At 46.9% G+C, this 27,531-nt stretch overlaps 1 protein-coding gene across 1 annotated transcript in view; it reads left to right on the forward strand.

Annotated features, from left to right (window-relative positions):
- Nucleotides 1–22,465, forward strand: part of BFSP1 (beaded filament structural protein 1) — a gene marked incomplete at both ends in the record, with an annotated part of 31,216 nt that extends 8,751 nt beyond the window's left edge. The window contains 6 exons of the mRNA XM_079783474.1: nucleotides 3,096–3,191; nucleotides 7,040–7,132; nucleotides 11,284–11,391; nucleotides 16,208–16,428; nucleotides 19,351–19,436; nucleotides 21,501–22,465. Coding sequence (XP_079639600.1) covers nucleotides 3,096–3,191; nucleotides 7,040–7,132; nucleotides 11,284–11,391; nucleotides 16,208–16,428; nucleotides 19,351–19,436; nucleotides 21,501–22,465 — 1,569 coding nt within the window. The remainder of the gene's footprint in view (nucleotides 1–3,095; nucleotides 3,192–7,039; nucleotides 7,133–11,283; nucleotides 11,392–16,207; nucleotides 16,429–19,350; nucleotides 19,437–21,500) is intronic.
- Between the last annotated feature and the right edge of the window lie 5,066 nt (nucleotides 22,466–27,531).

The raw sequence follows: 27,531 nt of genomic DNA on the forward strand, positions 1-27,531 counted from the left end.
TATTGTAACCACAGCTTGAACTAAAATTAACCTCTAGATACAATCAGCAGGGTGAGCATCCTTGAGAAACTACCTGTATCTTTAGTGTCTTTCAAACAAGGACGCTTTGCAGTCTAAACATAAAGATTCTAGTAAAACACCCAGGGGTCAGACTTGTTTGGAAAAGTCAAGGCAGGGGCTGCCGCCTTCAGCGAGGTCCCCCAGAGGCCTCCGACCTTTCAGAGATCCTTCTTACAGACTTTCCAACCAAGTCCCATGCTTCTCCACACCAGGGGAGATGGATGGGGCACCAATATCAAGTGTGAAGGGGCCATCTTTACCCAGAGACACTGGCTTTGTGTCTGTCTCCTGGGAGACAGGTTCCCTGACTGTCCTTGGGAGGTGGAGAATGAGCCATGGACCCAAAGACCCTACTCCTGCCTGTACCTGCCACAGAAGGGCTCGGGTCTGTGGTCCTTCCTTCCTTCTGTCTCGTCACCCAGTGTCCGTGTTCCTGATACAAAGGAAGGGATTTCAGAGTCTTCAGAGGAAAGAATTAGGTATGTGGAAATTAGTGTATAGAGAGACGAGGGGATTCACCTTGGAGCAGAAACCTGGAGGACTCACTGAGGAAGAATGAGATGCTCCACTGTGCCTAAGATTAATTCTGGTGAGCTGTGTCGTCCAGCCTGGGACTCACTGGCTAGGCATGGCTGGGAGCAACTGAAATGCAGATAATTCAAATTGCAATGTGTTATAAGTATAAAATATACACCAGGTTTCAAAGACCTAACCTAAGGGGAAGCATGTAAATTATCATTAATAACTTAAAACAATATTGGTTACATGATGAAATGATAATATCTGGGGTATATTTCGTGGAAGAAAATGTTAAAATTACTTTTACCCATTTATTTTTATTTTATTTAATGGGGCTACTAGAAACACTTTAAAATTATGCCTGAGGCTTGCTGTATTGGAATAACTTAATTTTTACTTGCGTAAGTCTATGCAAAAAAGAATGCTTTAAGACACAGTGCTAATGATTGCAAATTAACTAATTTGATCTTGTAGAACTCTTCAGTTCTTTAAGATAAACTAAAAGGTTTTTATGGTAGATAAAATAGCTTCAGAAGTTTGAGTTGGTTGAAGGTTGGCCACTCCCCTACAACCTTGCTGACATTTCAGACCAGATTCACACAGGGCATATATTTCTTTTCAAAAAAATATTTTTATTGATTTCAGAGAGGAAGGCAGAAGAAGAGAGAGATAGAAACATCAATGATGAGAAACAATCATTGATCAGCTGCCTCCTGCATGCCTCCTACTGGGGATTGAGCCTGCAACCCAGCACGTGCCCTGACCAGGAATCAAACCACGACCTCCTGGTTCATAGATTGATGTTCAACCACTGAACCATGCTGGCCAGTCTATTTCTTTCTTTTTTTTAAGTTTATTTTTTTATTGTTGACATATATTTCTTAAGTAACATTTCTTTTGCTGTAGACCCCCAAATGTTCATACAACCTGTTTTCTAGGCTCCATGAAGTCCAGGCTCTCTGATGTTTTAGGAGCTAAGGTAACACTTTGCATGAAAAATTCATTCAAGACAGGTAATCCAACAGAGTCAGAATCCTGGTATCCTTATTGTCAGTACCAGACATTCTCATATCTTCCTTCTCCAATGGTCTTTTACAGGAACAATTAAGGAACCAGGTGTTTTTCCTAAGAGAGCAGGCCATAGGCCTTCCCAGAACCTACGTCCATTAGTGCAATAGTGGGAGTATCTCAAAATATCTTAACCAGTCCACATACCTGACGCTCTTAACCCTGTTCATGCAAGAATGGAGAGTGTCTTAAATATTTCAGCCAAACCACACATCTTCCTTTATTAATGAGAGCCCATTGCTGACATCCATCATGCTTTTTAACAAGTCATTAATAAGTCGGTAAAAATTCACTTAGGTATTGGCAGGGGTGCATGGCGGAGGTGTCTTGAGGAGTCCAAGTAATGTTCACCTGTAATGTTGCACTAGACAACTGAAGTGTTTAAGTCAATTCCAGTTGTCACGGCACTATCTTATTAAGAGCACAAACAGCTATTCAACCTATTTGGTTCATTCAAACAAGATCAATGAGAGAAAAGTCGGTGAATTATCAAAAAGTTTGGTGAGAACATTCAACCTCCTGTCATAAATGTTATTTCCAACTTTAAAGGAATGAATGCCACTCACCACAGCAGTCATTATAAAATGCATGCTGTATTAGAGATACGTAGCCTCAGGGAGGGGTGCAATAGTCCTTGGGAGAAATGATTAAATTGAAGGTTTCAGTGTTAAGGGAAAACTATTTCTTAGTCTTAGAAACATAACCCACTGATAATGAAATATAGGTGTACCTTAAATTTTAAGGTTGTTGGTCAGTAAATATACCCTAACATTGTCCCTGATCTGTCTGGATCAAGGTTTTTCAGCCCTGACACTAATGACATTTTGGACTAGATGATTGTTTGTTGTGTGGGGCTGTCCTGTGTATTGTAGGATATTTAGCAGCATCCCTGGCCTCTACCCACTAGATGCCAGTAGTAACACCCCACCACCCAAGTGGTGACAATAAAATGTCTTCAGACATTGCCAAATGTCCCCTTGGGGGCAAAAATCACTCCCATTGAGAACTGCTATTCCGGATCAGGTCCATTGGGCTAACCCAGTGGTGGGCAAACTGCGGCTTGTGAGCCACATGCGGCTCTTTGGCCTCTTGCGTGTTCTAACGCCACTTCTTCAAAATAGACTCGCCCAGGCTGAAAATCGACTTCTGCCCATGGGCCACGAAGTTTCAATCGCACTGTAGGTGCGTGCCACATGTGGTATTTTGTGTAAGAGCCACACTCAAGGGGCCAAAGAGCCGCATGTGGCTTGCGAGCCGCGGTTTGCCGACCACTGGGCTAACCCAATGCCTTGCTAGAAATGCAGAATCATAGACCCCTCCCAGACCCACGGGACAATAATCTGCATTGTAGTAAAACTCCAAGGGGTCTGTGGGTACACGCACCTGGCCAATTCCACACCCATCTCTGTGCCCCACAGAGTCGGATGTGTGATGCTTTCTCATTGCAGGAAGCTGATGAAGCCTTACTGCGTAATCTGCACCTTCAGATTGAGGCCCAGTTTCTGCAGGACGATATCAGTGCAGCAAAGGACAGGTACAAAAAGGTAACCATGAGGCTCTTCTCCCGGGCAGTCCAGGGCACTCGTGGCTGAAAAGTGAGACTGCTAGACTGGGTTACTTTTGTGTGCATTGCTCCAGAATCAAGTGGGAGATGGGTTGGTTGCTAGACAGTTCTTAGTGAGCCAGACATGTGTAGAGGAGGAGGCAAAAGTGTGTGTGTGTGTGTGTGTGTGTGTGTGTGTGTGTGTGTGTGTGTGTTGGGTGGGGTGTTGGGAACTAGTACATTACAGTTCACAGAGAGATTTTACATAGATATGTCTTGAATAAACTACAGCCTATAAATTGTTTCAGCTCAGAAAATGCAATATAGATGTTTTAACTCTTCCTCTGAGCCAATTAATTGAGGCATTCAGGGGCCTTCTCTCATGTAATGCTCTTCTCTGCCCCCTAACCCACCAGCTTCTTAAAGGCCTGACTTTGCGGGGGCTGGGGGGAGCCTTGATGAACTGGAAAAATCAAATCCTGGAGCTGTGTGATCATGGACAAGTAGCCTAACCTCTCTGAGCTTTCTTATCTTAAAAATGCAAATGACAGGCCTAGTAGATTTGGCTCAGTGGATAGAGCATCGGCCTGAGGACTGAACGGTGCCGGGTTTGATTCCGGTCAAGGACCCCTACCTCTGTTACAGGCTTGATTCCTGGACCTGGTCCGGATGAGTGCGGGAGGCAACCAATTGATGTGTCTCTCTCATATCGATGTTTCTCTCTCTCTCTCCCTTTCACTCTAAAAGTCAATGGAGAAATATCCTCGCGTGAGGATAAACCACAACAAAAAAAAAACAAAAAATCATGACAATGATGGACTCTCCTTCCTACAAGGCTGTGTGGTTTACTCCGCGTAGCTGACCTGTGGCCATGACCCTGTGGGGTGACCTTTGCAGTGAGCTCTGGCCTCCCTCTAACTGCCATTATCGGCAGCCCTGCCTCCCTACTTTCTGCAGGCAGTAAGAGCTGCTGTGACTCATGGGAAGTGTTGGGAAATGAATACCCTGGAGCATCCTTAGCCAGTGATGGATGTGAGTTGCTGGATATGTCCCCAGCTATCTCTTACCTGCTGTTCTGCACCGGCCTCCAGAGATCCCCACTGGACCTCAGCTCTCAGTGCTCACAGTAGTAACTTACCTGGTAAAACATCCCTTTTTGGCTGCCTTACCCTTCCTATCTCATCTCCTCACTCTACTACTTATGCTTCCTGGCATCTTTCTCTAAGTAAACTATTTGCACTCAGACTGTTTTCTTTTCTTTTTTAAAAATATATTTTTATTGATTTCAGAAAGAAAGGGAGTGGGAGAGATAGAAACATCAATGGTGAGAGAGAATCATTGATCGGCTGCCTCCTGCACACCCCACACTGGGGGATCGAGCCTGAAACTTGGGCATGTGCCCTGACCGGGAATCAAACCGTAACCTCCTGTTTCATAGGTCAATGCTCTGGGCCACACTGGTGGGGCTGCACTCAGACCATTTTCTTAAGATCTGTTGTAGTCAGCTTGAGTTGCTATATATATATATAAAAAAATACCACAGATCGAGTGTCTTATAAGCAACAGAAATTTATTTCTCACAGTTCTGGAGGCTGGGACACCAAGATCAGGGGGCCAGCCTGGTAAGATTCTGGTGAGGGCCCTCTTCCTGTCTTCTCCCTGTGTGCTCACCTGGCCCTTGCCAGGAGCATGTGCTTGAAGAGAGAGAGAGTGAGCCAGCTCTCATGCCTCTTCTTATGAGGGCACCAATCCGATCCTAGGGCCCCACCCTTATGAACACATCTAAATCTAATTATTTCTCAAAGGCCCAGCCTCCGAATACCGCCTAACTGGGGGTTAGTAGGACTTTCACATGTGAACTGGGAGGGACACAGCATTCAATGTGTAATAGTCTTCTTCTGGGGAAACCCAAACTGAGGCTCCACGATAATGCAGGTGAAGCACCTGGTGTAACCTGGACCTTGGCCAGTGCTCAGCAAGCATTAGATCCCCTTTCTGCCTCAGTGTGTACCTGCTTCAGCACAAAGGCAGGCTTGTTGCTGTGCACTGAAGGGATGTTCCCTCCCGTTGGCTTCCTCCAACTTTCCATCAGGCCCAGCCTGGATCCTCCTCCTCTCCTGACTCTGCTATACTTTTCTGGAATCCTGGGAGCAGTACCTGGGGGCAGTTTCTAAGCAGCTTAAAACATTCTTCAGGGCAATTTACAGTAATCTTATATAATAAAAGCCTAGTATGCTAAGTGTCCAGTCGTTGGGTTGGCTGTTCAACCAATCAAAGTGTAACATGGTAATGATATGCTAAGGCCGCTCAACCACTCACTATGATGTGCACTGACCACCAGGGGGCAGACAGTTGACCAGTCGACCAGTCACTATGACGTGCACTGACCACCAGGGGGGGGGGGCATATGCTCCAACCAGTAGGTTAGCTTGCTGCTGGGGTCCAGCCGATTGGTACTGAGCAAGATGGGCTGGACATGCCCGGGAGCCCTCCACGGCCCCTCCCCAGCTGGCCAACCTCCTGCGTCCCTCCCCTCCCTGGCCCCGATTGTGCACTGGTGGGGTCCCTCTGCCTGGCCTGCACCCTCTCACAATCTGGGACCCCTTGGCGGATGTCGGAGAGCCGGTTTTGGCCCAACGGTGGAACAACCAGTTGCTGTGATGTGCACTGACCACCAAGGGGCAGATGCTCAATGCAGGAGCTGCCCCCTGGTGGTCAGTATGCTCCCACAGGGGGAGCGCCGCTCAGCCAGAAGCCAGGCACGGGAGCCTCTCCTGCCCTGGGGGGGGAGCGGGCCTAAGCCAACAATTGGATATCCTCTGAGGGCTCCTGGACTGTGAGAGGGCGCAGGCTGGGCTGAGGTACCCCCCTGAGTGCATGAATTTCGTGCACTGGGCCTCCAGTAATAATAATAATAATAATAATAATAATAATAATAAGCACTCACACTATGACACTTCCATGCATAATCTCATTGATCCCAACAATAGCCTCTTAAGATAGTGTCTTAGGTCAGCAGAGCCTAAGGTGGTGATTTTTGTGTGATTGCTGTTTGGGTGGAGAGCACCTAGGAGAAGGGGAGGGAGGAAGAGGAGCGGGACAGCATAGGTGTGGGGACTGGGCCGCCCTGGTTCAGCTGGAGCCTCAGTCTGATCCCACTGCTGGTTTGGGGGCTCTGGGTCATGAGTCTCACCCCACTAGGCTGTTCCCACCTGAGGTAAGAGGGCTGGACTTTTCTACTCCTGTGCCAGCTAGTCACTGGCCTGGGTTGGGTGGGAGTGGATTGGGAGGAGTTGAGCCACTTCCTGGACAAGATAACCATTTCCTGGCCCGGGCAGTTCTCTGGAGGGGGCACAGCTGTGAGACGTGTCATCAGTCTTCATGCACGGAGCTGGGCACAGTGCTCTTCAGGTTGTGATCCCACTTTTACAGAAGAGCCTGAGTTTTAGGAGCTATTAATAGCTTGCCTGAGGCCTCATGCAGCTAGCAAATGATTTTGTCTGGGACCCACGATCAAATTCTGTCCTTTGAAGCAGTGCCCGGCTCTAGGGTCAGAAAAGGCCCTTTGCACCCTCTGGGGCTTGGTCCTCCTCTGCTTCTCCCCTTATCCCTGTCTGCAGGGCTCTGTGAAGACAGTAGCAAAGCATGCACATAGCTGATGGGGAATGAGGTAAACCGAGCCTGTTGATCCATCGGCCCGTTGATCTTGTGAAGACGGAAGATCTAAAGATCATGGCCTGTGCTATTTGTGATGGTGGGCTATGAGAAAGCATTCATCCAGGGGTCACCTAGTCCTGGAGGGAGAAGGCAGCTCAGGTTTTAATGAGAATGCCGTCTTTCCTCTGACAGAACCTTCTGGAAATTCAGACCTATGCTAGCATCCTGCAGCAGATCATCCAAACCACCCCTCAAGCAGCCGCCATTACAGATGGGACAAGGGAGGTAAGAGGCGGGGCCCAGGCTGCAGGAGAGCGCATCTGGAGGTCTTTGTTACAGCACCTTGGGCCTGGTTCACACCCCCCTGGAAAGGGTAAAGGTGTCAGGCGGACAGACTGCGCGGAGCTGCGGTGGGTTAGCTTCTCCCCACGCGATTGTGTGTTCACATCTGAAGTTTACTCTCGTTCCCCTATTCAGACTGTGAACGCTGCTCTTTTTAGACATCCGAGGATATAAACTGTGTCCCTGACCGTGTTCTTAGGAGTTTTCTCTTGAGAATCATGGGCTGTTCTTCCTTGTATAGTTTATAGAAACTGCCAGACTGTTTCCAAGGCCGGGCAGCCTTTCTGCATCCTCACCGGCGGTGTCTGGGAGATTGTGTTGCTTTGGTCCTTGGCTGCACTGGGCATGTCAGGTGTTTATCTGTTTTTATTTGTTGCTCTTCTAAGAGGAATGTTGTGCATCTCACTGTGGTTCTACCTGCCTCACCTAAGGACTAGTGATGATGGACATTTTTTCCATCCTTATTTGTTGGAATATCTACTCAAGTCTTTTGCTCATTTTCAGATTGGGTTTTCTTATTCCTCATATGAATTTGACCATAAAATTTGAATACAGAGAGATTCAGGTAATTAGTGACTATATTTTCAAGATTCAGCTCAGCTGCCTCGGGGCTTAAAAACTATTAGGAAAGGATAGAGATGAATGAAGCTGACTTTTTAAAAATGGGGATTTGGATGTAAAACATTATTCCCAATGATATTCCACATTCCTTCTCCATTTAACTCTCTAGCTGCTCAACAGGATATTGATGTATTTTTTTCTTAACATGTTCTGTGGGATTTCGTGATACATAATATGACACATTCAAACATACACAGAAAGGATACAATTAAAAGAAAACTGTCCTGGTCTCTGGAGGGTGTGGTATTCTGGTACAGGGTTCTGTGGACTGGTCAACTGATAAAAGTCTGTTGTTGCTGTGTGTGTGTGTGTGTGTATGTTTGTGAGTGTGTGTGTGTGTGTGTGTGTTTTGTAAGGATGATTTAGACAGTGGTTCTCAACCCTGGTGACACCTGGAATTGCCTAGAAGTCTGCACAGACCACACCCCCAGCCAATTAATCGGCCACCTGTATAACCAGTGGGCTGGGGTAGCTGACTGCTTGCGTTTTTTGTTTTAACTTAAATTTTTTATGTCGAAGTTAAAGAAATTCCCAAATTTACTCTCAAAGACACTCTTGAATCCTGCCAAGTAACATCTAAGAGGCAGAAAAGTTCCTTTTTTGGGCCTTTATTGGGATATTTTTGTCCACTAATGATCATTTCAGGTTCCTCTTCTTCTCAACTAATGTTTCCAAAATTGCTACCAAGGCCTAAAGTAGTGTTTCCTGAAACCTTAATTTCCTTTGTCAGCGATTTATTCCCAAATACCTCATTTTCATTTTGCAAACATTTTTTTTCTTGTAATTCAGAGGTGTTTTACACCATAACACACTTTTTATTTTATTTTTAAAAAAAATATTTTTATTGATTTTAGAGGGAGGAAGGGAGAGGGAGATAGAAACATCAATGAGAGAGAAACATCACCAATTAACTGCCTCCTCCACGCCCCCTACTGGGGATTGAGCCCACAACCCCGGGCAGGTGCCCTGACTGGGAATTGGACCGCACCTCCTGGTTCATGGGCCGATGCTCAACCACTGAGCAACACCGGCTGGGCTATAGCACACTTTTAAAATCAGATCATCTTTTCCCTGTAACAGAATTCTTCTGAGTTGTAAGATTATAGAGACTGTCTGGACTTACTTTGAGAGCATCAATGGTCATTAGTGGATCATTAGTGGATCATTAGCATCGCCCAGGAACTTGTTAGAAATGCAGAATTTGCATAAAAATCTCCATTTTAGCAAGATCTCCAGGGATCCATGTGCATGTGAAAGATGGAGAAACACAGATACCACATTCTTTATTAATCTTAGCTTAAAAACTCTACATATGAGTTAAACGGTCACTTTCAGGTTTGTTTCATTGATTCTTGTTAATGTCTTAGAAAATATGTCTGCCACATTTGCTCAAATGAGGGTGTAATTAGCGGTGCTAATTACAGGAACAAGGTCAACTGGTTAACGTGTCGGTAAGCATCATATCAGTGCCCTCTAACCAGAGACCCACTGGGTTCACAACTGTAGTCACATAAAGCTGAGTTCACTTTTCACTGCAGGAAGGGAGGGTGTACACCATGGAGACTGCAGGGTGTCTGTGGGGAAGGGTCAGGTAGGCAGGGCCCTGCTCTGGGTTGGGTACTCTCATGAGGGGCTGGTCCTATGGCTGAGTATATTGATAATTTCTATCAAGGGGGCAGAGAAATGGAGTGTGGCTAAAGCTGTACCTGGTAATTCAGCAGCATCACTTGTGTTATCAGGGAGAGTAGATGGTTGGCCATTTCTGTGGTTGCACAGAGGTCTTTTGATCTGAGCTCAGACACAGTTTCAGAGGGTCGTGTTTCTGTCTGGTTCCCCCATGGTCCCGGAGTGACATCTTTGGATATTGGGGGTGGCATTGTTTTTAAGTTTATGGTAGGGAGCATCATGGCCTGGCCGTTAGTGTCAGCTACCAGTGACAGCTGCAGGGCTGTCTTCCTTCCTCTTTAATAAGTATCCAAGGGCCAGCTATGTGAGAGGCACCCTGTAGGCAGGTGTGGGGAGGGATGTGAGATGAGGAAGGTGGGGCCAGACAAGCGGGCAGGGTGCTGGAGGGAGGCAGTCTCTCCATCCCGAGGCTGCAGGTCTAGAGTTCGCAGTGTGGTATGTAGCCTCCATTTCCTGGTACACATGGGCCTGAGGCCCCTTCTGCTCCCAACCACGCTCTTGTCTGCACCTTTGAGGCGGAGAGGTGGGGACTGAGACACAGAGAAGCAAAGAGGACAGAGACAAACGAACTGAGAGCCACTGAGAGCGTGCATTCCTTCATGCACCCAGAAACACAGAACTGCACACCGGGAGAGGATTCTTGTGCAGTTACATCTCAAGTCCTGCCTTCCCTGTGTGGTCAGGCCACAGGGCCACACTCACTTCCTCCCTTTAAGCATGTCTGTCTTGCTCTAGCTGTCTCTCTGCCTGTGTGGTTGCTCCAGCCACTTTGCAGGGTGTTGGAGAGCAGGGGGCTGCCTTAAGCCTGTGGCCTTGAACATGGGTGCACTGGGAAAATGCTTTTTTCTGATTTTGCCTGGCTGTGAGGCCATATGCCCTGCGTCAGAAGGCACTGCTCTTGACCTGTCAGGCTCTTGTGAAGCGATTTGGACGTTTTCCAACAAACAGTGGAGAGGCAGGTTGGAAACGGGTGCTTGTTCTGCAGAGAGTGGAGAGGTTGCGAGATCTCCTCCAGGACGTTCCGTGGAGCATTGACAGGGGGTGCAGCTGCCTCACCATGTCCCCGGCTTCCCTGGTGCCCCTTGACTTCTGCTTTGTGAAGCAGCGATGTCTTAGCAGAGTTGATGGCTCAGGGCTCATACTGACCCAGCCGTCTGCACAGACACAGAGAGTAGAGCCCAATGAGAAACTGCCTTCCAAGTTTTCCTTTAGACAGAAGGGAAGGGGCCTTGTCCAGAATCTCTCATCCAGTTTGTGGCACAACCGGCTCTAAAGTACAGGTCTCCCGACACTATCTCTGCACTTTACTTGCCCTCTCAGCATTAATGGCTCAGATGTTGGAGACAGATTGGATAACCCAAACAACAGGCATGTGTTTTTCACAGTCCTGGAGGCTTCAAGTCTAAGATCCTGGTGCTGGCAGGTTTGGTTCCTGGTGCAAATCCACTTTCTGGCTTACATATGCCGGTCTCCTGGTGTCCTCACATTGTCTTTTTAGGATGCAGCACAAAGAGAGGGAGAGCTCTGGTGTCTTTTCTTATAAGGACACTAATTCCATCCTGGGGGCCCTACCCTCATAACCTCATCTAAATAATGACCTCCCAAAGGTTCTACCTCCAGATGCCATCTCATGGGGGTTAGGACTTCAGCCTATGGATTTGTAAGAGGGGGGACAAACATGCAGAACATAACGGGGTCCCATGCCTTCCTTGTCCCTTTCCTGTTCGGATTCCCTGGCCTGGTACATCAAGTGTGTGTGAGTGCTGAGTCTGGCCTTCTTTGTGCAGGAGAAGCTCCTGATGGAACGAGAGGCAACCGCCCTTCAGGGTCAGCTGGAGGAGGGCCGGGAGGTCCTGTCTCTCCTGCAGGTGCAGAGAGCCGAGCTGCAGGCCCAGGTAGGCCCTGCGTCCTCTTGTTTACTGCTTCCTGTGGGGCATTCAGCCACCCGTGTGAACGAGGGTTTACAACATGTTTTATTCAGTATCAGGTGCATGCAGAGGAGTGCACACGTATCCAGTTCAGTGATTCTCACAAAACCACAGATAAGGGGAGACTAGTTATCTATGGTCAGCTGTGGTCTGAAAATATTAAATAGAAAATTCCAGAAATCAACAACCCATTAGTTTTAAATTGAGTGCTGTTCCGAGTAGTATGATGAAATCCTGTGATGTCTCTCTCCCTCCCACCCAGGGTGTGAATCATCCCTTTGTCCAGCGTCTCCACACTATATATGTTTTCTGCCCGTTCATCATTTAGTAGTCATCTGGGGTTATCAGATCCACTGTTGTGGTATCACAGTGCTTGTGTTCAAGTAACCATTCTTTTACTTAATAATGGCCCCAAAGCACAAGAGTAGTGATGCTGGCAATTCGTATATGCCAAAGAGAAGCTGTAAAGTGCTTCCTTTAATTGGAAAAAGGTGAAAGTTCGGTACTATCTTCAGTTTCAGGCATCCACTAGGGGTCTTAGATCATATCCCCCTCGGATAAGGGGGCGACTGCTCCAACAAACTATAGCAGTAAGTCTGATGAAACACAAGTTGTGTTAGTTTTCTCTTTCTGCCACAGCGAATTACCACAGATGCAGGGGCTCAAACAGCACTCCTTTATCTCACAGTCCTGGAGGTCAGAAGTCTGGGCAGGCTGGTTCTGGGTCTCACAGGCTGAAATAAAGACGTTGGCCTGCCTGGATGCCCTCATCTGGAGACTCTAGGGGAGAATTGCTTCCAGTGTCATTCAAGGTGTTGGCCGAATTCAATTCTGTGTGCCTGTGGGCCCGAGGACCCTGTTTCTTGGCTGGCTGTTGGCTAGGAGTTGTTCTAGAGGCCACCCGCATTCCTTGGTTGTGGCCCCCTCCATGTTCAAAGCCAGCCATGGTGCTGCGGATCTTTCTTATGCATTTTATCATTCTGACTTCTGCTTTTAAGGTTTCCTGTGGCTGGGCCTACCCCAGAGTTTCTGACTCAGTAGGTATGGCCCAAGAATTTGCATTTCTAGGTTCCCATGTGCTGCTGCCAGTCTAGGAACCACACTTTGAGAACACTGGGATAAGGTGGGTACCACGTTGGGTCAGAATGTTCTACATTTGGTCCACCTGAGTCCCTGGCTCAGGTCCTCCATAGGAGGTGTTGATGGCTCACTTTTTGCTGATTTTAAAAGGTTTTAGTGGCTGCACAAAGTAGAAGCTAAACTGAGGTCAGCTATGACTGTGGGATTTGGTGGGGAATAGAGGAGGGAGAGCCCCTTGTGGCCTGAGGGCTCCAGCTGGGCAGGGCTGTGGCAGCTGGTTCTGCCTGTGTTTAAAGCATCTGGTGCTTCCAGACCCTCCATAGCAGGGGCCTTTAGGGGACGTCTCTGAACCAGCAGCATCAGCAGCACCTGGGAACTTGACAGACCTGCACACTCACGGACCCATCCCGGACCTACCGAATCAGCAAGCTCTGTTCCAACAGGTGTTTCCATTGTTTTAAGTTCGAGGACACTAGTCCACAGGATGAGAGACACAGCACCTATCCCTTTGGGGGTGGCACTTCTTATAGGAGGTTGCCTAAATTGCGTTGACTGAGAATTTCTGTGACAGGAAAGTGAAAAAATGTCATGTATTACTTGGAAAGTGTGAGCCTACCAACAATTTTGATAGTCTCATTGAAGTCACTTAACACCACCTAGTGGTAGTTTTGGGTAAGACTGTGTAATCAGTGAAAGACTTGATTTCTTGTTTCCTTTAAAAAAAAAAAATCTTTACCGAGGATATGATTTTATTAATTTTTAGAGAGAGGAAGGAAGAGAGAGAAGCATCTATGTGAGAGAGAAACACCTGTCAGTTGCCTCCTGACCAGGTTGAACCCACAACCTTTTGGTGCATGGGACGATGCTCCACCCAACTGAGCCACCCGGCCAAGGCCATTTCCTTTTTAAAAAAGACCTTGGATCCAAAGGAGTCTGGGGGCCTAAGAGGACTGAAGCAAGAGGTCACCTTTCAGATGGGGTTCACCGTGAAGCACTGTCCTGGGTTCCTATCTACCCCTGCTGTGCAAAGGCAAGCCCCACAACTATGCTTGAACACTTACTCTTTCATTCAACCTTTACTGCCAAGCTCAGGAAGTTCAAGTTGCCACATGGCACACACCTTCTGCCTGCCTCTCTCCAGTGTCCACTTTGCTGCTTTCCTCTAAGAACCCCTGGACTGGCTGTGGGCTGCTGTCTTGTCGCTCCTGACACCTGCCCCTTTGCTCATCACTTCTCTTTCTGGAAGTCCCTCTTTCTCTTCAGTACCCAGGACCGGTCTCACTACCCCCTGGAAGCCTCTGACACCTTTCAGCGCCAGAGGGCCTCTCTGTGTGCTCCGTGATGCTCTGGGCATGTCTTTGTGACCGGGCTGCCTTCCCCACGGAACTGTGGGCTCCTAGACGGAGGGTCTGTGTCTTGTTTTCCGACAGCCAGGCTGGTGCTGGGCAGCGCCCTACGCCTGTGCTGAGGTAGCTCACCCAGAGACATCGCGTGAGCCTCCTTGGAGCTGGTGAAGGTGGGCCTCTTATTATTTTTCCTGAACACCCCTCCTTCTGATGAATAGTTTAAATGATTGAGCTATAAGGGCCACATAGATGTGGACATAAGTCCAGTTTTATAAACCTGGTCAGCACTTCACTGGACTTTGGAATCTTGGTTGTCTCAGGCGGAACCACCCAGAGCACCAGTGCCAGTCACAGGTTGCGACTCATCCACGGAGCCTCCGGCCCTGAGCAGGTGGTCCTCCCACAGACTCTACCACAGGACAGCCACCAACCACCCACCAACTCATGAGATATAAGAAAGATCGTGCTTGCCCTGGAGGTCCAAAGATTATAGATGACATTTTCCTAGTGAGAACACACTTGGCGGGGTGGGTCTAATGGGGCTCACACCGAGTCCCCTGTGTCTTGTGTCTTCTGTAAGAGTAGGCTGATACTTGCCTGTTGACCTGTGGGGGAATGGGGAGTTTTCCCCGGGCCTTGGAGTGTGTGTGTGTGTGGGCATGTGTGCGCACGTGCATGTGTGCGTGTGTGAGCATGCACACTGTTCATCTACAGCTGGGAGGAGGCTGAGGCAGCAGGGTCCTTAATTTCTGAAAGTGTCTCAGCCTGCACAGGTGGGTCTGAATCCTGCTTTTGTATCTGTGAGCAAGTCACTGCCGGTGTGCCTCAGTTTCCTCATCTGTAAAGTGGGAATAACAACAGCCTAAGGTTGTGAGGCTGATGAGTTGATCCACATTAGAACTCACCAACACAGTCATTACTCTCTCACTCCAGGCTGGGGAACCCCTATCCAAAGGGGGCGATAGGTCTCTTCATACACAGTCTTTTTAAAAAAATATATTTTATTGATTTTTTACAGAGAGGAAGGGAGAGGGATAGAGAGTTAGAAACATCGATGAGAGAGAAACATCGATCAGCTGCCTCCTGCACACCTCCTACGGGGAATGTGTCCGCAACCAAGGTACATGCCCTTGACCGGAATCGAACTTGGGACCTTTCAGTCTGCAGGCTGACGCTCTATCCACTGAGCCAAACCAGTTTCGGCCACAGTCTTTTCTTTTACTCTTTTTTCTGAACACTTTAAACAGATAAAAGTGAGAGGACGGTCTAAGGACCCCAGGTCTCCATCCTCCAGAACATGCCCCCCTGGTGGAATTCTGAAGCAGTCCCAACACCATGTCATCTTACCCAGCAATATCTCAACATACATCTCCAGCAGGTGGAGGTTATTTTTATAGAATGCAAGACCATTAACCCACCTTTAAAATAAATAATAATTCTATAGTATCACTAAGTGTCCAGGAAGGGATCAGGTTTCCAAGAGTCTCATAATTTTTTAAACTGAGGTGATCTTTACATATAGTGTCACCATCTTCAGTGCACAGTACGCCTGCCTGACAAATGTATGCAGTAACCTACCTACAATCAAGATTTAGGACAGTTCCCTCACCCAAAATTCCCTCAGCTGTGGTCAACCCCTTCCCCACCTCCCGCTTGCTGCTGGCAATCAGTGAATCTGTTTCTGTAAATGGCTCTTTGTACATTGTCAGAAGCTCTAAAAGTGAATATCAGGCCACTTTTTCTATTTTCCCACCTTAATTTGGACTTCCCTTGAATTAATATGCAAATAATATTTCCCTGAAGTTATTTTATGTAGACACGAATGTGCACACACATGCAAAAACACATGCACACACATTTTAGCTACCAGAGGCCTTTTCTGACTGCCCAATCGGGAAAATTAAAGCACCATAGTGATTAAATAAGAACAAGGAAACACTCTCCCCCCTGAATTATTTCAGTAAAATTAGCATCTTATCTGTTTAGTATGTGTTCTTTGTACTTATTTTTTGGCTATCAGATTTATGCCAACTCATTCAAGTATGAAGAATATACTTTATTTGAGTTGTACATTTTATTCCATGGACAGCAGTCTTCTTATTTTCTGAGGTTGTCATCTTCAGACTGCCTTTGCGGGGGGGCTACGTTGAGGGCTGATTTCAGTGGGTGCTGTGCAGGTGTGAGGAGAGGGAGCTCAGTTTTCACATTCCTCTTGGGCTTAAGGATTCCAAAATGATTCCATTGCTGATGAGAAATAAACAAAACTTGACACGCTGAGTCCAGATTTCCCCTGTCAAGTCTGGGTCTTAAGGGAGAGGATGGGATGGGTTTCCTTACAACTGTGTCTTTGCCCACAGACAGCGACCCTGGAACAAGCTATTAAAGACGCCCACGAGTGTTACGATGACGAGATTCAGCTTTATAATGAGCAGATTGAAACCCTGCGGAAGGAGATTGAAGAGACTGAGAGGAGCCTGGAGAAGTCTTCCTATGACTGCCGGCAGCTGGTGGTCGCCCAGCAAACCCTGAAGAACGAGCTGCACCGCTATCATCGGATCATTGAGAACGAAGGCAGCAGGTGTGGTCACAGAGGGACAGCGAGGGAGTGCCTCTCTCTCCATGCTGCTCACTCACTCATTCCACAGATCCTTGTTGAGTGCATTCTGTGTGCCAGCTCTAGGCAGTGGGCAGGTGGCAGGGAGTGAAACACAAAATCCATGATCTCATGGGCCTTGAATACTAGTGGGGGTGGCAGATGATGAATGAATGTGTGACAGAGGGAGTATGACCTATGACAAGTGCAGTGGAGAAGATTATAGCAGGGAAGAGGGGAATGGAGATGAGGCTGATGGTAGGAATGCTTGAATTTTGAGTTGGGCAGTCAGAAAAGGCCTCATGGAGAAGGCTACTGTTTGCTCCATGGGCCTCTGAGGACATAACTCTTAGCAGATGGAATGATCAGGAGTATTTAAGGAGATGCTGCAGGTGAGGTTCCTAGCACAGTGCCTGGTACCACAAGTAGTTTGAGCTGTTGGTGTTATTACTGCTACTGCCAGCATGATTTGTACCACCTGGTTGGGTCTGTAAGGTGGCCGTCAATATGCTATCTGGTCTTGTTCATAATGGAGCTGTGACTTGAACGCCACTCACTTCAAGCTGGGAAATAAATCTCAGTCTCTGTCTCTCTCTATATCATCTACATCTACACCTTTACCTAGAGCTAAATCTACATCTTCTACTCTACATCATCTATGCCCACACTTATACCTACATCTACATTTACATCTGTATCTACACCATCTACATGAATTTGTACATCTACGCCTACATCTATATTACCTACCAGTACCTCATCTACACCTCTACCTATATCATCTATATCTATGCCTACACTTAAACTTATATGTACACAATCTACATATATATCATTTATACTTACTAGTATATCTATATTTATTTTATCTACAGCTACACACTACATTATCTACATCTGTGTCATCTGTATAATCTATATCATCTACAATCACACCATCTAAGTCTATACTTATACCTACACCTACATCTACATTTGTATAATCTATACCCATACCTATATTATCCTATATAATAAAGAGCTAATATGCAAATGGTCATCATGCCCTCACGCCATAACGGCTCAAACACTCAACACTGGGTGGGTGTAGAGGCAACCAATGGTTGTTTCTCTCTCACATCGATGTTTCTCTTTGGGACCAGCCAGCCATAAATGAGCTTGTGAGAGAGGAATGGGGACCAGCCAGGCTGTGGGCCTGGGAGAGGGACAAGCCGCCCACCCCGTGGTCCTGGGCTCCTGTGGCTGTGGCCCGGGCAAAGCTACCTGCACATGGTCCCCTGTGGCTGCAACTGGCTGGGCGAAGCCAGCCCGGGTCCTGGGTGCCTGCAGCCAGCTAAAGGGATGGAAGCCCGGGTCCTAGGTGCCTGCAACCAGCCGGAGGAGGGAATCCTGGGTCCCGGGTGTGGGGCAAAGCAGAAGCGGTTAGGGGTGTGCAAGCCAGCAGGGGAGCAGTTAGGGGCGATCAGGTTGGTAGGAGAGCAGTTAGGGGCGATCAGGCAGGCAGACAAAGGTGGTTAGGGGCGATCAATCAGGCAGGCAGGCAAGTGAGCAGGTAGGAGCCAGCGATCCCGGATTGTGAGAGGCAGTCAGACATCCCCCAAAGGAGTCCTGGATTGGAGAGGATGCAGGCCAGGCTAAGGGACCCCCCACCGCACCCATGCATGAATTTCGTGCACTGGGCCTCTAGTATACATTATATACATCTATACTTACACTTACAACTACATCAATATCATTTCTACCCACTCCTAACCTACCTCTACATCTATGTTATCTGTATCTTTATCTACATCTACATCTACATCTACATCTATGACTGTATGGATATTCATATCCAATTTTATCATCATAAGGCAGATTGGAGACCACCACTTCATATAAGGATTCTGATTCTCTATTTAGCTGTGATTCTTTGATTCATTCTTGCTGATATTTGAGGTTTAGATTGAATTAAAATAGAAGCGCCCAGAAGTATCGCACAAAGAGCAGTTCTTTCTTTTCTCTGGGTGCTCTGTCTTAGCAGCAATTATTTGAGTGTTTAACAGGGAAAGTAAGATTTTTTTCCTCTCGTTACGGTCAATGTATCGTGCATAATTCCAAATTATATTTATGCCACGGTGAACATTTTATGCACAGATTTATGAAAATAAGTCTTAATATACTAATTTCCAATTGATAGAAATGTTATAAGCATTGAACAAGCAACTCCCGAATGCTTTTTACGCAGATTCACCAGTTGCTTATGCTTTGTCTCAACTGCTTTTCCCCTCTTTATTTATATATATAATGCATATTATTTTAAAATAACAAATTGGAGATATTATACCCTGGTTGCCCTAAATACTTCAGCCTGGGATGGGGATTGTTTTATTAAAAAACAAAACAACAACTGCCCAGCTGGCATGGCTCAGTGATTGAGCATTGGCTTATGAACCAGGACATCATGGTTCGATTCCCGGACAGGGGACGTGTCCAGATTGTGGGCTCCATCCCCAGTGTGGGGCATGCAGGAGGCAGCCAATCAATGATTCTCTCTCGTCATTGGTGTTTCTGTCTCTCTCCCTCTTCCTTCCTCTCTCAAATCATTAAAAATATATTAACAAACCGCCCCCCAAAACAACAAGAAAAACCCCCTGTTCAACATAGTAGTGGCATTGTGAGATTATAAGCAATTCCCACTTTACAATGTTTCTGTGTGTTTCACAGTTGGTGACTTGAGCTCAAAGCAATGATTATTTCCTTTACATTCTCATCCAGTGTGCAGATGTTTATGTGGCTCATGAGAAGTTTGATCTAGGGAACTCTTTTGTTATTTTTGCTCATAATTAGTGGGTCACTTTTACCCCCTGACCATCTGTGTGGCTTGAATTAGAGATGGTGACCACTTCTTTCTGGTCTTTCTGCCAGGCTGAGCTCCACCCTCTTTGAAGTGCCTGTCACTCTATTCACCACAGGCCATGGAGCCTCTCTCAGCCCTCAACCCAGTGGAAAAGGTAATGCTCCCCAACCCTGACTTCTGCTGTTTTCTGCCCTCAAAAAAAAAAAAAAAAAAAAAAGGAAAAAATTAAGTGGCTTTATTCTTGAACTTAACATTCATGCTTCCTTCCAATCTATCAGGAAAGTAAACTCTTTTAGGGGAGGTCTCCTTCTCTCCCTCTCTGATACACTCCCACAGGTGCTAAGGGACTGAGCCAGAAAGGTCACAGGGGAAAAAATCAGACTGTGGGGACAGACTACCTTGGGAATGCTACCCTCATATGAGACATATTTAATGGGGGGATACAATTCAATATTCTGAGTATTGAATTGCACCCCCCCCCAATTAAATGAATTATTCTATACAAAAGTGTCTGGAGCAGAGAACATGCTCAATTATTGCTCATTTTTTCTTCTCTTCACAATGGAGAAGAAGTAGATTGGATGGCAAGCATGGCTTCTGCCTTCAACATTCAGTCCTTTGGGGAAGGTTTCTTGCACCTGTGAGAGGTCACCTCTTAGCTAAACCTCCCCAGTCCTGGACAAGCAAACAGTGTTCAGGGAGCAGAGAAGATGGTAATGCCGCATCCCCATACTTAGAGTGCCTTCAAATCCCCGTGTCTCGGAAAGCTTAGAGGGGTTTGAGGAAATGGGGTTCTGGAGTCAGAACACTGTTGGAAGGGGCAGCAGGTCCCAGTCGCCAAGCACCCAGGGCCAGCTCCAGGGCTGTGGCCCATGCACGAGGGACCCTGCACTGCGCTTATGCTCTGCTATCAGTGTCTTGACATTCTTTTTCTGTTTGTTCTGATTTTTTTCTCACCCAGGATATTTTTCCATTGATTTTTACAAACGGTGGAAGGGAGGGGAAGAGGCAGAGAGAGAAACATTGATGTGAGAGAGACACATCGATTGGTTGCTTCCCACCTACAACCGAGGTGCGTGCTCTTGACTGGTATCAAATGGGACCCTTCCTCTGGCCGACGCTCTATCCGTTGAGCCAAACCGGCTAGGGCTCGCATTCTTAATCATTTTGAACAGGGGGAACTGCCTTTTTCTTTTGCACTGGGCCCTGAGACTCTGTAACTGGTTCTGCAAGCACCCCCTTCTTTCCTATCTGCTCCCCACTGGCTTCCTTTGACATGCCCCTCTCTGCATCCCCTCCTTCCTTATGGCTCCATGGCCTTTCCTGGCACTCAGCTCTTTCATCGTGAGTCATGCTAGATGCCCTTGCTTAGCCCTCTGGTTAAGAGAGGGAGGGGATGCAGAAGTCCTTTGGGATGAAAAGGTTAAGAAAATCACCATGTGAGTGAGGCAGAAAAGCCTCATGGATGAGGCAGGGTTATATTTTGTGTGTTTTCTTAAAGTTTTAGTTTTTCCTTTTAGCTAGTCTGAAGAAATAAATATGGCCTCGGGAACAGGGGATTCCTGTGAGTTCTGAGTTTAATAGCATCGCTTCCCCTTTACGCAGCAGGAAGGGGATGCTGATCAAAGGGTGGTCATGTTTACTTAGCTTGGGATGCCCGTGCCACAAGGGAGCAACCTTGTGGAGTCATACGATTCCCATGCCTGAAGCCACTCTGCCCATGTCAGAGGCCCAAGCAGCGCTGCCCACTCACCTTCGGGGAAGTCCAAGGTGGGAATGACTTTGTGGAATGGATTTCCTTCATCTAGTCTATGGATCCAAGTAGCTGCTATGAGCTCAGCAGGTTGGACAGGAGGTGTTGCTCCTATCAACTGTTATTGAAATAGAATTGTGCATCTCAATAAGTTGTACCCAGTGGGATGGGAACTGTGAGAGTCAGAATAGCAATGTCTTCCCTCTGTAAGTCCAGAGGAGTCAAGTGACTTGTATAAAGTTGCACAATTGGTGGGTCCTTAACATGGGCCCTGGATGCTACAATGTTTCTGTGTGTTTCACCTCTTTCCCCATTGCTTTGCCCCATAAATAATAAACCCACCCCAGTGCTAGGTGTTGGTCTCTAAGACAGATAGCATAATTTTCAATGAATGCATTTTCTCCCTCTTTCGTTGACAGTTATATTTGATTTGTTGCCCATTTACTTTTTAATTTTATTTTTAAGATTTTGCCAGAGCTGTGCAGGATATAACAACAGCAAAACCAAGACCAAAAGGCACCCCTAAGACCATTCCAAGGAAAAAGGAGATTATGGCTAAAGACAGAGGAGATGAAAATTTGGAAGACACACCACTGAAAGGCCCGAAAGACACAAAGCTGGTGCAGGTGGTAATTAAAGAAGAAGAGGAATCTAAGCTTGAATCAGGGGGTGAGGCAGCTAGGCCCCCAACCCCAGAAGGAGGTTCAGAGGACGTGCCAGATGGAGGGCAGATAAGCAAAGCCTTTGGAAAACTCTGCAAGATGGTCAAGGAGAGAGTGAGAAGCCCCGAGGAGCCTGAGCCCCCAGTTGACCTCTACCCCAAAGGGCGCTACGTGCTGGTCTCTGGGGATGCCAGTTACGTGGACCCTGGGTTCTGTTCCGTGTCTATCCCAGCCAGGGGTGGAGTGGTTGTTTCTACTGAGGACGGCTCTCTGCATCGCGACCGTGCTATGGAGCCCTCTCCTGAGCAGCCCCCACCCCCTCGGGAGAATGGACGGGGGTGTCCGCAGGGGAAGGAAGATGGACACCCGCCCAACCAGCATACTGCAGGCCAGGAGGTTGAGAGAGACACCGAAGAACTGAAAGGTCCGGGCGAGAAGCAGGATGGTCAGAAGGAGGATGAAGGGCCCAGGAGGCCCTGTGTCGTGGTCTCACCTGGTCCAGAGGGACCGTCTGCACCCCCGCCCCAAAGGCCTGGGGCCAGTCAGGGTGGATCTGAGGGGCAGGGGGATAGGAGTGGCAGCCGGCAGGAGAGGAGCCCTGCCGGGACTTTGGCTTATGAGAGGGTGGAAGTGATGGAATCCATGGAGAAGTTTTCAACTGAGAGCACTCAGACGTATGAAGAAACCGCTGTTATTGTGGAGACCCTGATTGGAAAGACAAAGGCAAACAAGAAGAAACTGGGAGACAAGGGCTCTCCCAACCTCTAGGCTCTGCAGGAATACCCAGGGCCACTGGAGGGACGTGCTTTGATGTGTAGAACAAATGATAAAGAGTAGGGGTTCCTGTTTGGATTAGACCTTAGTTGGCCGGTCTGGCATTGCCAGTGAAGTCTAATTAAAAAGGTTTGTTTTGCTTGCAGATTGTTTGTCTAATTAACAGGGGCCTTGGGAATGTAGGTGCATCAGCCACGCGGGGGACACATTCTGTTAAATGGCCACCAAACCGTGGTTGTTTAGGAGAGAGACATGCCCTTCGCAGTGGTTCTTTGAGACTCAGCAGAGTGTCTAGATTTCACACAGGAAATGCTGGTTGATGGCATTCGCTCATTTCCATTGCATTTCAAGCACAAGCACAAGCACAAGCTCACATGGAGGAGCGTTTTGTTAGAGGTAAAATGATTAAAGGTATCTGTCTTAGTTTGGGTTCCCCCAGAAGCTGATCCCAAAGCAAGGCTTTGAATGTAGTTTCTTTTTTAATAATTAAAAAATTTTTTAATTTTTTTTTTTTTTTAGAGAGAGAGAGAGAAAGAGAGAAAGAGAAACATCGACGTGAGAGAGAAACATCCATTGGTTGCCTCTACACCCACCCGGAGGGGACCGAACCCGCAGCCTGGGTATGTGCCCTGACTAGGAATCAAACCCACCACCTTTTGGTTTATGGGCTGACGTTCCAACCAACCAAGCCATGTCGGCCACAGCTGAATGTAGTGTCTTAGGGATGTGATCTCAGGAAGCACCAGTAGGGCAGTGGAGAGAGGGGCAGGCATAGAGGCAGCCAGTAAGAGGTGTGCTGCCAGGCCGGTTAGCACTGTGGGCAGCTGGAGCTCAATCCCCCTGCCCCCCGCCCCCCGCAGGGACTCTGGGAGATGGACTAGAACATGTGTTACAGAGTTATCCTACCTTAGGGGTGAGGGAGCAGGGTTTTCATCCACCACCTCCTGTCAGCCAGTGGGGAGGGCTGCTCCCGGGGCATTAATATGGAAGTACACGGAAATGGTAAAGGTCATGGGGATATAAGTGGGACACCATGCCGTCTGCCGTAGGTCAGGTTTCAAAAAGCAAAATCAAATGTCACCTCATAGTTCCTTGTTTAGGAGTTAATTCGTCCAACAAGCATTTATTGAGTATATACTATGTGCCAGAACAGTGTGCTATGCTGACAAGGGGAGGCTTGCAGATTTATTAATAGTCACTGTAGTATAATACGCTGTAACATACCTGTGTGTGCATTATCTTGTGCACACATGCACACATACACGCACATGTATACACAGGTACCTACTATGCCACATGCTAGGAAATAGAAAGGACTTTAAAGTAGGAACTTTACAGAAATTTTTATGTGGCCTCTAGGCATCTATTTTTCTACTAACAGTCCCAAAGTGATTTTTTATTTATACTGATTAAGAAAGTAACCCTTCCCTGTGTAGGTGCTCCAAAATACAAAATACAGAGTAAACATGCTCACACGGATTAGTGCATCTGCCTGAACAAAAGCATCTGGAAAGACAACTACACACCCTTACAAGAAAATTGATGGAGTCACAAGTTACATTCTCTTATTTCCTTGTTATGGATAATAGAAAGAATATTAAATGGAGTCAGCTTTCTATTTAGAGCTTTAAAAAATCTCGTTCTGAATTTTATTTGAGGTTTTGATTTCAATAAAGAAAAGTGCTTTTGTGTTGTTTTGTTCTAAAAGATGAATGGAGAACCTACTCTATTGCACAGTTTTAAAATATTTATGATTTAAAAGCTTAAGAGAGAATGATGGAAACCATTAGCTAGTGCCCAGAATGTACTAGGAATTTGGGCCAGTATATAGGTTTTATTTAGCATAAACCACTGCAAACCTTTTTGTCTTCCCCATGAAGTCTTTTTAGTTTTTGGACTAAATGTTCAGTTAATATTCTTATTTTAAAAGGCAAGGGTATCTTTTTGGGAAGAAAGGTAATTTTTATATTCAATTGATAATAAAAAATGGACGCCTGGCCGGTGTAGCTCACGGGTTAGAGCATTGGCCCTCCCACCAAAGGGTCTCAAGTCCGATTTCTGGTCAAGAGGGAGAAGGCACCTGCTCCATCCTGCTTGTCCCCATTGCCCCAGCAGCACTTCGTCACCCTGGCGGGGCAGCACTTCCTGCAGCAGCAGCTGGATTCAGTTTTTAGTTTTTCCAACATTTGCAGAACCATGATCATCTCCTCAGAGATACCTGCGCCAGCCAGTTGAGTCCCTCCACAGACATCTGGGTCTCTCAGGGGCCTGCCATGTGCACTCACTCGCCACCCATGGGCCGGGAGGGCGAGTCAGGCGTGTGGTGCCACTCTCCAGGACCTCAGCACAGTCCCAGCAAGCCCCTGGCTCTTGCCCATGTTAGGCTGCTTGGTCCTTGTGATACTTGAATTCTCTTTTGCCTTCCTAATTAAGTAGTTAGTATTTCTTTATACGACTCAGTTGAGGGTGCTTTATATTCAGTTCTCTCTGTTAACATCACTGCTGGAATTTCTGTCTCCTGCCTGGTGAAGAAGGGGCATGAGACAGGAAAGGGAGGCGCCAACACAGGCAGCATTAACCTGCTGCCACCGCTGTGGGCAACTGGGGTTTCAGCCCCCTGGGGACTGAAGAGACCAGGCAGCACATCTTCAAATGGCCTCAACAGGAGGCCAGGAAGCTGGGATCTCCCTTCCTCAGGTGAGGTGGGCCTGGGGCACACCAGGTCTGGCGCATCTCTGCAGCCAGAGAACACCTGGTAGGGAGAGAGCTCCTTGGCATGTACAAAACTGTCTATAGGTGACCTCTGGGGTGGGCTGAGGAGATAGCTAGAGGGCAGAGGTTGGCAAATGTTTTCTATAAAATGCCCAATTACAGGCTGTACAGCCTCCGTTATAACTACTCAACTCTGCCAGTGTAGCATGGAAACAGCCAACGACAATAAAAAATAGGCATGGTTATTTCCAATAAAACTAATTCCAAAAGCAGGAAGTATGCTGGGTTGGGTCCCTGGGCTGTAGTTTGCTGACCCCTGATGTAGGGCATGCACCAGCAGGGTCTAATACAAAATTCAGTTTACATAACAGGAGACACTGCTAACCTGGCATCTCTTCTTTCTTTCCTCTTTCACGTTGCAAAATTCCACTGAGGTTTCTCCTAAAATTGTTGTATCACAGGTTTGTAGTTGGGATGTTGCTGGTGAATGAAGTCACTTCAAACTCATATGGCATTTGGCGCATTGATAACGAAGGACATCATTCAGGTGCCTTGATTAGTATAAATGCTTGACTCCAATTTCTCATGCTTGGATAAAAGCAAATAGATGCCACAAAAACCAAATTGCCTTATTTTATTAAAAGAAATAGGGCTTTTGAAATGAGATGTATGTTCTCCAAGAAGGTATATCCTTGGCCAATAACTTCACTGTGCTGGGGCAATTACTAGTCACAACTATCCCTTCACCTACATGCTTGTGTCCTTATGACCAGGAGCTTACCAGGTGGCTTATCTGTCACCTGTGGTTGGTCAGTGGTTCCAGGACAGGGGCCAAAAGAGAAAAAACAGGTTGCAGCCTCTGCCTTTTGTCCAGCTTGGGGCAGCCCATTGGATGTCCTCTTTGGTGTAGAGGGACATCTTTGAGCGTGCTATGAGATGGGACACCCCGCCCTGGGATGGTGAGGAGGGTTGGCCTGAAGCCTCCATGGTGGAAATAGGTGACGGTTAACATTAGACCTAGGGAATTCCCAGCCTCATTTGGCTGTTCTGGCATCTCAAACTCTATGGGCTGAGATCTCTAATTGCCCCCATTCTACCCCAAACCACGCAGGACTGAACATGAGGAATTTAGAAAGACAGAGTCTTCATCTCTGGGCCAATTGCATTTCTTACAGTCAGTTCATTCTGTTCCCAGGTTCACAAACAGTGAGTGTCTTCTAAGTTTTAAGAGAAAAATGAAGCTGACAGGCTGGCTTGGAAAACTTGCCTCAGATCAGACCTCGATTCCTGGTCCCTTGTAAATCCAAAACCAAATTCCACCAGATTTTCTTGAACCCAAGGGAAGGGATTCTTGGCAACGAAATGCACAAGAGACTATTGGAAGAACTCAAGTACTAAGTTGATTAATTTGCAATGCAAAGAGGGGGGCCATCTTTCCTGGAGATACCATGCTAGTACCCCTTATGCTGAATACTCCTCTTCTGGTGTTACTGTCCTTGGGAGGCCAGATAAAGCATCAGGAGGCTGTGGGTGGGCATAGAATTAGACCATTGGCAGGAGAATGGTGCTTCAAGGCACTTGTCTGGGATGGCTTCCCCAGTGTATTAGGTTCTCTCTTCAACAGACTTCAGCTCTTCAGAGACTGGAATTCCCCTTTACCCCAGTCTCTGTGTTTCCCTACGGCTGAACAGTGCCAGATACAGTCTTCCTGCATTCACCCCCGACTCTCCATTTTCCTAACTCCTATGAGCTGAGTCCAGACTCCTCCTAGCACCCTTTTTGTTGACAGGGAACCACCCAGCTGGCTACAATCAAAGCTCCTTCGCTGGCCCAGGACACATTCTGTGCTGATGTTATTTCAAACTCCCAGAATTTTTAGAACCTCCTATTTTATCCCCCAAACTCTGTTTCTATTCTTGGCTTTTTGATTTTTAGAAATTTCTATCAAATTAAACTCTTTGTATCCAAGAACTTTGGCTCTGAGGGTACTAGTTCCCCTAATTCAGCATTTTTCTCTCTAAATAAAAAATTCTTGGCTATGTTTCCTAAAGGTTTTGTAGTGTGTGGTTTTCATGTGATCACTCCAACTAATGAAGGCATTGATCACATGAAAACCACTGCTATTAATTTATGTGACAGTAACAATAACATGTAGTGGTAACTCTATAAGAATGATGTTTTTTAACTTAATCTTTTAGAAATCAATCTTGGAACTTAAGTATTTGAAAGCAGTTTCTCAGTTTGTCACAACATTGGACTTCAATGTCTGCTTTTAGTCATAGGCTCTCTTAAGATTTTGCTAATTGGGTATGATGAGTATTATACCATAGGACACATTTGAAAATTGT

Source organism: Cnephaeus nilssonii (assembly GCF_951640355.1).
Source record: "Cnephaeus nilssonii genome assembly, chromosome: 11".
Classification (NCBI taxonomy): Eukaryota; Metazoa; Chordata; class Mammalia; order Chiroptera; family Vespertilionidae; genus Cnephaeus; species Cnephaeus nilssonii.